The sequence below is a fragment of the Eptatretus burgeri genome, chromosome 4 (genome assembly GCF_056783735.1).
Source record: "Eptatretus burgeri isolate ZD-2024b chromosome 4, Ebu_testis_v1, whole genome shotgun sequence".
Lineage (NCBI taxonomy): Eukaryota > Metazoa > Chordata > Myxini > Myxiniformes > Myxinidae > Eptatretus > Eptatretus burgeri.
The window spans coordinates 88,039,542-88,050,286 of record NC_140964.1 but is presented as its reverse complement, the minus strand read 5'-3'; the positions used below and the strand labels follow the sequence as shown (position 1 = coordinate 88,050,286).

The 10,745-nt window shown below is 46.1% G+C and overlaps 1 protein-coding gene across 6 annotated transcripts in view; it reads right to left on the bottom strand.

The window, feature by feature from the left end:
- The window catches only part of RBM19 (RNA binding motif protein 19), a 208,147-nt gene extending 201,665 nt beyond the window's left edge, over positions 1 to 6,482 (bottom strand). For all 6 annotated transcript variants that reach the window (XR_015057631.1, XR_015057632.1, XR_015057633.1 and 3 more), the window contains exon 1: positions 6,347 to 6,482. Coding sequence is in view for 3 of the 6 variants with exons in the window: in XM_085879249.1 (XP_085735375.1) it covers positions 6,347 to 6,382 (36 nt within the window). In the remaining 3 variants the exon portion in view is untranslated. The remainder of the gene's footprint in view (positions 1 to 6,346) is intronic.
- Between the last annotated feature and the right edge of the window lie 4,263 nt (positions 6,483 to 10,745).

Sequence of the window (10,745 nt, the reverse complement as noted above, 5' to 3'; positions counted from 1 at the left end):
ACCGACCCAGAAAGAAAGGAGGAACCGACCGACCGACCAACCCAGAAAGAAAGGAGGAACCGACCGACCGAGAAAGAAAGGAGGAACCGACCGACCGAGAAAGAAAGGAGGAACCGACCGACCGACCCAGAAATAAAGGAGGAACCAACCGACCGACCCAGAAAGAAAGGAGGAACCGACAGACCGAGAAAGAAAGTAGGAACCGACCCAGAAAGAAAGAACCAACCGACCCAGAAAGAAAGAACCGACCGACCGAGAAAGAAAGAACCGACCGACCGAGAAAGAAAGGAGGAACCAACCAACCGAGAAAGAAAGGAGGAAGCAACCGACCGACCCAGAAAGAAAGGAGGAACCGACCTACCGACCCAGAAAGAAAGGAGGAACCGACCGACCGACCCAGAAAGAAAGAACCGACTGCGAAAGAAAGAAGAACCGACCGACCGCGAAATAAAGACCATGAATGAAAAAAATGAAGGACCGCGAATAAAAAACGAAGGACCGTGAATGAAAAAAATGGAGAGGAAATGAAAAAAACGAAGGACAGATAATGAACAAACGAAGGACCGCGAATGAAAAAAAAAAGGACCATAAATGAAAAAATTGAAGGACAGCAATTGAAAAAAATTAAGGACCACGAATGAAAAAACGAAGGAACGTGAATGAAAACAAAACAAAGGTCCGCAAATGAAAAAAATGAAGGACAGCAATGAAAACCAGAGAGTTGGTGTCAAAGCCACCCAATGCTCGCCTGTTTATACATTTATCGTTTTTAAAAGACTAGTCGAATAATATTTTTTAAAAAGCATTGTAGTGAAGTCTGATCCAAATAATTTTAAAGAAATATATGTATTTGTATATTGTAATCAGTAAACTAGAACACATATTAAATGAATGGCAAGCGTCTAGTATAAACAGGCGAGCATTGGGTGGCTTGGACACCATCTTATGTTGAAATTAAAAAAAATTCAAATCATTTGTTAATTTCAACTTCACTGCATCAATAGTATACCCCAAAGGAACCTCTATGCCAAATATCAGCATCCTCGATCACATATTAAATGAATGGCAAGCGTCTAGTATAAACAGGTGAGCATTGGATGGCTTGGACACCATCTTATGTTGAAATTTAAAAAAAAATTAAAATCATTTGTTAATTTGAACTTCACTACATCAATAGTATACCCCAAAGGAACCTCCATGCCAAATCAGCATCCTCGTACACATATTAAATAAACCAATGTCACACGCAGGGTGACACGTATCTTGCCAAAAGGTGACCACGAGTGACTTCTTTAAGGTCACACTGAGGTGAACAGAGCTGCTATCCACCAGGAGCGACTCCTTGAGGAATATCTGCTTACGAGAGATTCCGATGAGAATCGTTCTACAGAGTAACCATGAAAAATATGCGTATGCCTCATAACGTCACCAAATGACGTCATAATGTCTCAGGCTTGACATATCGAGAAAGCACTCATTGAGGTGTTCAATTTGAGGTATTACACGATATGGTTCCTAAAACTTGAAAATTTGACCTTGGGGTCAAAATATTTCGACCTTTTGCGCTAACCATGAAGGTCAAGGCCAATTGCCACCAAAAACTAATCAGCTGAGCGCCAGACCATACACTACATTCCCATAAAGTTTGGAGATGATTCGATAAAAATTACTCAAAAAATAAGGGTTTCGGCGACCTTTGTCAAAGGTCAAGTGACCTTGACCTTTGACCTTGACCTTTATGTGTGCTGAAGGGTATTGTAATAATACTATGATATGTGTACCCACAAGAGTTTCTGATGAGAATTGTGCTCGACAGAGTGATATAAAGGTGAAAAATCCAATGATCACAGACAAACAAACAAACAAAAAAAAAAAACTTACCAAGTAACAGATCTTGCAAAAACGAAGTTTTGGCAAGATAATGAATGGCAAGCTTCCAAATAACTTGCACAAAAAACTTTAACATTTTCACGCTCACGCCGGGGGTATCGCAATAGCTCTCTGTTCTTCGAACAGGCGAGTTAAAAATGAAGCACCGCAAATGAACAAATGAATAAACGAAGGACCGCAAATGAAAAATATGAAGGACCGTGTATGAAAAAAAACGAAGGGCCACAAATGAAAAAAACAAAGGATCGTGAATGAAAAAAAAACAAACGTCCGCAAATGAAAAAAAAAATGACCGAAATGAATAAACGAAGGACCGCGAATGAAAAAAAGAATAACCGCATTTCAAAAAAAAAATGACCGCGAATGAAGAAAAATGAAGGACCGCGAATGAAAAAAAAAATGAAGGACCGAAAATGAAAACAAGAGCTCAAGTGAGCACAATATACGCCCGAACAAGAAGGTGTATACAGAATTGTGCTACGAGATGGAAAACAGCATCCTGGTTGCCATGGCAACCACTTTGGATGACGAACGTATGTCGCGACACACCGTCTCCACAGTCTGTACCTATGTACCAAATATGAAACATGAAAGTTGAAAACTTTGTGGTTAAGAGTGCGGTCAGGTCAGGTCAGGTATGGGAGCATGTGCCAGAACAGCGCGTCGCTGCGTCCACTTTCCACCGGTACTCCAGGGGCCTCCGTCTGGCCATCCCCCAGGCAGATGCCAGGCCCATCCCCATCTCCTTGAGATGATGGTCAACCTGCTGCAACCATGAGGCACGTGGTCGGCCCACTGGCCTCCTCCACTCATGAGACTCCCTCGCTGAGAGAATCTGGTGAGCAGGATCAGCATCAGGAAAACGAGCCACATGTCCATACAGCCGCAACTGACGCTCACGGACTATGCAGGTGACAAATCTCATCCGAGTCTCTCTCAGCAACCGCTCGTTGGACACAAAATCCGACCAGCGATAGCCAAGGATTCTCCGAAGAGACCTGGTACCAAAGGAATTAAGTCTCCGTCTCAGATCCTTGGTCAGAGTCCAAGTCTCGCACCCATAGAGAAAGACTGGAAGTACCAAGGACCTGAAGACTCGGACTTTCGTCCTACCACACAGGTACCGGCAGCGCCACACCCCATGATCCAGTGAATCCATGACTCCCCAGGCCCGACCCAGACGTCTCTTGACCTCTGACTCGCAGCCAGCAGAGACATGAATATCACTGCCAAGGTAAGTGAATCTCTCCACGACCTCAACATCCTCACCACAAACAGACACAGACAGGACAGCAGCATCCAAGATGTCACCGAAAGCCTGGATCTTAGTTTTGACCCAAGAAACCCGTAATCCCAACGGCTCCGACTCCTCATTCAGCACCTCGGGGCCCCCGAAAAGGATGTCTAAAGTCTCCGCAAAGATGACTGCATCATCTGCAAAGTCAAGGTCCGAGATCTTGACATTCTCAAATGACGCACCGCAACTTGATCTCTCCGACATCCTCCCTAAAATCCAGTCCATACAAGTGCTGAAAAGTGTGGGGGCAAGTACACATCCCTGACGAACTCCAGTAACAACTGGAAATAAGTCAGAGATGGTACCACCACACTTCACAGCACTCTCAGTACCAGAGTAGAGTTCAGACATCAGATCGATCAGTTTTGGTGGCACCCCACGAAGACTAAGAATCCTCCAGAGGACATCCCGATTCACTGAATCGAACGCTTTACAGAGATCAACATAGGCTGCAAGCAGCCCCTGCCAAAACTCTCGTCTGCGTTCAGTGAGGACACGAAGTGCAAGGATACGGTCAATCGTTGACCTCTTTGGTGTAAAGCCTGACTGCTCTGGACGCTGGTGCTCAAGCAGATGGTGGCGAACCCTATCAAGAATTACCCGAGCAAAGACCTTGCCCGGCACTGAGAGCAGCGTCACCCCTCGGTCGTTGTTGCAGTCTTGGCGATCACCCTTCCCTTTCCAGAGAGGGACAACAAGGCTCCTCTTCCAGTCAGTTGGGATGATGCCTGTGTTCCAGGCAGAGCACAAAACTGCATGCAACGACACGAGTGCAGCATTTCCACCAGCCTTGAGAAGTGTGGCATGGATGCCACAGATCCCTGGAGCTTTGCCCCATTTCAACTGGTTCACCGCAGCCCGTGTTTCCACAAGCGAAGGTGGACTACAGTTGATTCGAGGGTCAGCAACAGGGATTGTAACACCCTTGACGTCCAACTCGACAGCTGGGGGATCAGCCTGGTACAACCGCTCAAAGTAACCGGCCCAGCGGGCCTTCACTTCAGACTCCTCTGTCAAGAGCCTACCACTCTCTGCTCGAACTGTAGTGCTCCGAGGGATGGGCTTGGATGAACGTAATGCGCGAATTCCCCTGTAAGCAGGATGAGAATCACCTGTCCACAGGTGATGCTCTACCCCCTCACAGATTCCTCGCACATAGGCCTCCTTGTCCACCCTCAGTGCACGTACAGTTTTACGCCTCAGGTCCCTAAACAGCTCAGCTCTGCCATTCAGCCTGGCCCTGCGACTCTGGTCAATGGTATCCAGTGTCCCTTGAGAGACAAAATTCTTCTTTGCCCTGCGGTGAGTTCCAAGGCATCCACCGGCAACATCAAGGACGGTGGTCTTGAAGGTGCTCCACAACTCTTCAGGACCCCCCAAAGCACCCAGACCCCCAAGTGTCCACTCAGCCTGTTCGCAAACTCCTCAGCTACTCTCTCATCCCTGAGCTTGGCAACATCCAGCCTAGGCTGGGATGGTACCATTCTCCAGGATTTAAGGTGCAGCTTTAGAGTTGCTACAACAAGCCTGTGGTCAGTATTGAGGAACTGAGCACTCCGGTAGACCCTGCAGTTCTGGATCATCCTCCAACGACCGTCAATGAGGACATGGTCAATCTCCTTTGCCACACCGCCAGCGTTGGAATACCAAGTCCAGCGATGAGCTTGTGGGCGCTGAAACCATGAACCAGCCACCCGAAGTCCATGACTTCTTGCAAAGTCAAGGAACTTAGTGCTATTCTGGTTGATAGTTCCTGACCCATGGGGACCAACACAAACCTCATAACCATCCCCATCGGTTCCAGCCGATGCATTAAAAATCCCCCAAGACTAGAAGTGTATCTCACCTGGGACACTGATCAACCACAGACTCGAGCGTGGCAGAGAATGTGTCCTTCACGGTGAGATCACTCGCTTCAGTCGGAGCAGATACAGAGACCAGAGAAACAACACCCAAAGCGTGACGAATCCTTCGTCTCATCATGTGCTGGTTGACCGGTGTTACCTCAATTATCATTGGGGTCAGCTTATTGGACACAGCTACAGCAACTCCTTGGGCATGGTAACCATCAGAGCGACCAGACCAATAGTAGGTGTAACCACCCACCATTATCTCGCCGCAATCCGGTCTCCGAACCTCAGAGAGAGCTGCAATCCCGATGTCCAAACGCTTGAGCTCAGATGATAACAGAGACAGGTGATCATCCTCTCTTAGGGAAAGGACATTCCAGGCACCCACCTGAAGGGACCGCCTCAGGTTAACCCAAGGAGACCGCCGTCTGGTGGACGACACCTCAGCACCACTCCGACACACTCTCCCGCAATCTGACCCAGGGATGTTACCCCGTGGTTTCCCTCCTATCAAAGATTGGGGGTCCCGAAGGTTTTGCCCCAATCTCGTCATCCGGTGAGCTGCCCTGCGAAGGGAAGCTGCACAGGAGGTACTCCCACGGAGTGGGTTTTCAGAATTTTTTTGCGTTTTTGAGTTTTGCGGAATGAAGGGTTTTACGGTGGCCGGAGTGCAAATCCTGCCACCAGGACAGGAACGCGGACAGGACAAGAGTGCGGACAGGAACTGAATCACATCATATGCCCCGATATATATATATATATATATATATATATATATATATATATATATATATATATATATATATATATATATATATATATCGGGCGTATAAAAAAAACGAAGGACCAATCGACCGCGAAAAGACCGGCCAAATGACAGAGAATGAACAACGAACGACGAACAAAATCGCACCAACATCTTTTTTTTTAATTTTTTTTTTTTTAAGTACGAATGTCTGCAAGACCGAATGAACGCCCAGTTCGAACGTTCCACACGAAAAAGTCCAAATCGATGCACAATCATAATGACATCAAAATAAGCGGCGTGTAATGTTTATGGGGGGAAAAAAAAAACAAATAACGATTAATAATACGAGTCTGAAGTGACATGTTTTAGCTCAGACACGTTCACCGACTTTCTCGGGTTTAACGTTTAATCCTTCACCGATGACCACGTCTGGTGACGAAGAGGGGCCAAGACGTTCCAAGCTCTGGACACACGACGGACTGGACAACACGTTGGACCTCAACCGCGGCCTGCGCGCTCCTACAGGTTCATGGACACCAAGACGAGAAACCTCAGACTCACATCCTTGGGAAGGTTCTTCACCACAAGCCTCGACATTGAAAAGACCACCGCTTCGACGTCACACGACGGGCTCGCTCTCTCTCAACACATGTTCATGAGTCCTTCATTATTCATTCTTTTTTTTCCGAATCTTTTTCCATGAGGATGTCCTGAGTATACATGCGGATATTCCACCTTGCTCGTACTTTAATGTAAAGATATAATAAAAAAAATTAACTTTAAAAACGTGTCGACGTGCACAGATTGACAAAATAATTCATTCTTTAATTCCTTCATATCACACGGCTAAAGGCGAAACGATGTATTCTACTTTATGTATGAACATTAAATAAATATGAAATACATTTTACATTTCCGCGGGAATGGTAAAGACGAATAAGAAATTTTGTTCGCGTGTAAATAGGTCCGCGAATGATATTGCCGTGGCTGTCAACCACCGAGCAAGTGGTACCACGGAAGTATGAATTGCTTGTGGATGGAGAAAAGAGAATAATACCATAACGGTGACTGAGGAAATAAGCTAAGCAAGACAATTACCGACTTAACACGCAGTCGAACAAAAAATTCTGGATAGAGACTGGTTCTTGGACCGAGGAGATTTAAACCTTTATGATGATAATGAAGATGATGACCCATCCATCGATTAGGACCATACTCTGTGCAGAGCGTTGGTGCTGCTGAAACAGTCTCCTTGGCTATTGGGTACAATCCGAGATGGGTCGCCACTCTGACACAGGATTCCAGCAAGCTGGTACTCATTTCGCCGACCTCGTAAGGATGACATGCAGAGTCAACCCCACCTGGTATTAATTCAACAGCCAAGCAGTGATTTGAACTCAGGACCCTAGGATCCCAAACCCACCAACCTAACCATTAAGCCAACACCAGGCATGATTAGGATCCCAAACCCACCAGCTTAACTATTAAGCCAACAGGCATGACTGGGATCCCAAACCCACCATCCTAACCATTAAGCCAACAACAGGCATGATTAGGATCCCAAACCCACCACTCTAACCATTAAGCCAACACCAGGCATGACTGGGATCCCAAACCCACCATCCTAACCATTAAGCCAACACCAGGCATGATTAGGATCCCAAACCCACCAACCTAACCATTAAGCCAACACCAGGCATGATTAGGATCCCAAACCCACCAGCTTAACTATTAAGCCAACAGGCATGACTGGGATCCCAAACCCACCATCCTAACCATTAAGCCAACAACAGGCATGATTAGGATCCCAAACCCACCACTCTAACCATTAAGCCAACACCAGGCATGACTGGGATCCCAAACCCACCATCCTAACCATTAAGCCAACACCAGGCATGATTAGGATCCCAAACCCACCACCCTAACCATTAAGCCAACACCAAGCATGACTGGGATCCCAAACCCACCACCCTAACCATTAAGCCAACACCAAGCATGACTGGGATCCCAAACCCACCACCCTAACCATTAAGCCAACACCAAGCATGACTGGGATCCCAAACCCACCACCCTAACCATTAAGCCAACACCAAGCATGACTGGGATCCCAAACTCACCACCCTAACTATTAAGCCAACACCAAGCATGACTGGGATCCCAAACTCACCACCCTAACTATTAAGCCAACACCATGGAATGACTGGGATCCCAAACCCACCACCCTAACCATTAAGCCAACACCAGGCATGACTGGAATCCCAAAACCACCATCCTTACCATTAAGCCAACACCAGGCATGACTGGGATCCCAAACCCACTACCCTAACTATTAAGCCAACACCAGGCATGACTGGGATCCCAAACCCACCACCCTAACTATTAAGCCAACAACAAGCATGACTGGGATCCCAAACCCACCACCATAACTATTAAGCCAACACCAGGCATGACTGGGATCCCAAACCCACTACCCTAACCATTATGACAACACCAGACATGACTGGGATCCCAAACCCACTACCCTAACCATTAAGACAACACCAAGCATGACGAGGATCCCAAACCCACCACCCTAACCATTAAGACAACACCAGACATGACTGGGATCCCAAACCCACTACCCGAACCATTAAGACAACACCAAGCATGACGAGGATCCCAAACCTACCACCCTAACCATTAAGACAACACCAAGCATGACGAGGATCCCAAACCTACCACCCTAACCATTAAGACAACACCAAGCATGACGAGGATCCCAAACTCACCACCCTAACCATTAAGACAACACCAGGCATGATGATACCCCCGTGATCCAATTAAAGAGATATTTCCCAATTGCTCGATGTTTTCAATCTGGGGCAACACGCTCTTGGAAAAACGAGTACACTGAACGGATCACGATGCAACAGACCAAAATAAACAGCAGAGAGAGAGAAGAGAGAAGAGAGAAGAGAGAAGAGAGAGAACAGAGAGAGAGAAGAGAGAAGAGAGAGAGGAGAGATAGAGAGACTTTTGACTTTTATGTCCTTTTATTACAAAAAAGTATAAAGGGTAAAAATTCAATACAACAAAGCAAAGGATTATATACAAGAGTGGAAAAAAGAAGAGAAGAAACCAATTCAATTTTCAAGTAATCGATAAAGCATTGATAACAGTTTATACACAAGGAACACCCCCAAAAAATACATTCGAGAGAGGAGAAGATGATAAGAAGAGAGAAAGCAACACAGGCTCCACACGTACCACCAGAGACTGAGCAACAGCCCCTTGCGTTTGCACGTGCGTGCCAAGAGAGAGAGAGAGAGAGAGAGAGAGAGAGAGAGAGAGAGAGAGAGAGAGAGAGAGAGAGAGAGAGAGAGAGAGAGAGAGAGAGAGAGAGAGAGAGAGAGAGAGAGAGAGAGAGAGAGAGAGAGAGAGAGAGAGAGAGAGAGAGAGAGAGAGAGAGAGAGAGAGAGAGAGAGAGAGAGAGAGAGAGAGAGAGAGAGAGAGAGAGAGAGAGAGAGAGAGAGAGAGAGAGAGAGAGAGAGAGAGAGAGAGAAGAGAGAGAGAGAGAGAGAGAGAGAGAGAGAGAGAGAGAGAGAGAGAGAGAGAGAGAGAGAGAGAGAGAGAGAGAGAGAGAGAGAGAGAGAGAGAGAGAGAGAGAGAGAGAGAGAGAGAGAGAGAGAGAGAGAGAGAGAGAGAGAGAGAGAGAGAGAGAGAGAGAGAGAGAGAGAGAGAGAGAGAGAGAGAGAGAGAGAGAGAGAGAGAGAGAGAGAGAGAGAGAGAGAGAGAGAGAGAGAGAGAGAGAGAGAGAGAGAGAGAGAGAGAGAGAGAGAGAGAGAGAGAGAGAGAGAGAGAGAGAGAGAGAGACTTTTATATCCTTTTATGACAAAAAAAGTATAAAGGATAAAAATTCAATACAACAAAGCAAAAGATTATATACAAGAGTGGAAAAAAGAAGAGAAGAAACCAATTCAATTTTCAAGTAATCGACAAAGCATTGATAACAATTTATACACAAGGAACACCCCCAAAAAATACATTAGAGAGAGGAGAAGATGATAAGAAGAGAGAAGCAACACAGGCTCCACACGTACCGCCAGAGACTGAGCAACAGCCCCTTGCGTTTGCACGTGCGTGCCAAGCGAGAGAGAGAGAGAGAGAGAGAGAGAGAGACAGAGAGAGAGAGAGAGAGAGAGAGAGAGAGACAGAGAGAGAGAGAGAGAGAGAGAGAGAGAGAGAGAGAGAGACAGAGAGAGAGAGAGACACAGACACTTTTGGCCTCTTGATTGTTTGGGATCATGATGTGACAAGAGAAGTTATTCCAGTACAAGCAAATGCCTGAGCATTGCCCAACAAAGAAACAAGGTAAATTAAAACTTCAATGTAAGTACACCATCAACAAGTTCACATAAGGATGTGTTCACACACCACTGTTGTGAGAACAGTGTACAATCACTGGAATTAATTTCAAGGTGCACTCGTGCTGTGACCAAGGTTTTAAAGAGATAAACAACATCGGAAACAGAATCACAAACATCTTGAAGTTTGCGTTTCCTTGACATGTATATAGCAAGCTTCGCTTCAGAGGACAAATAATTTGCTAACAGGCACTCGTATTTACACTGGTGGAAGATGCTAAAACCGTAAACAAAACCACAACAAGTAAAAGTTAGGCCAAGTCCCCGGATAGCACGTGATAAGACTGTAAAAAGGGGTGCCAACCTTGAGCAATCAATAAAAATGTGAAAAATAGTTTCTGTGGCACCGCAGAAGGGACACAATTCTGTGTTATCGGGAGATATACGATGAGATAAAACATTGGATGGTAAAATGTAATGTGCCAGTCGCCACTGCAAATCTCCGGAGCGCTTAGCAGTGGGTGCCTTGTACATAACATGCCAGTTGATCGAAGTAGAATGAGTGGTCTGAAGCATTCTCCCCCAATGTGCTTGTGGTTCCGCAGGTCTATCGGGAA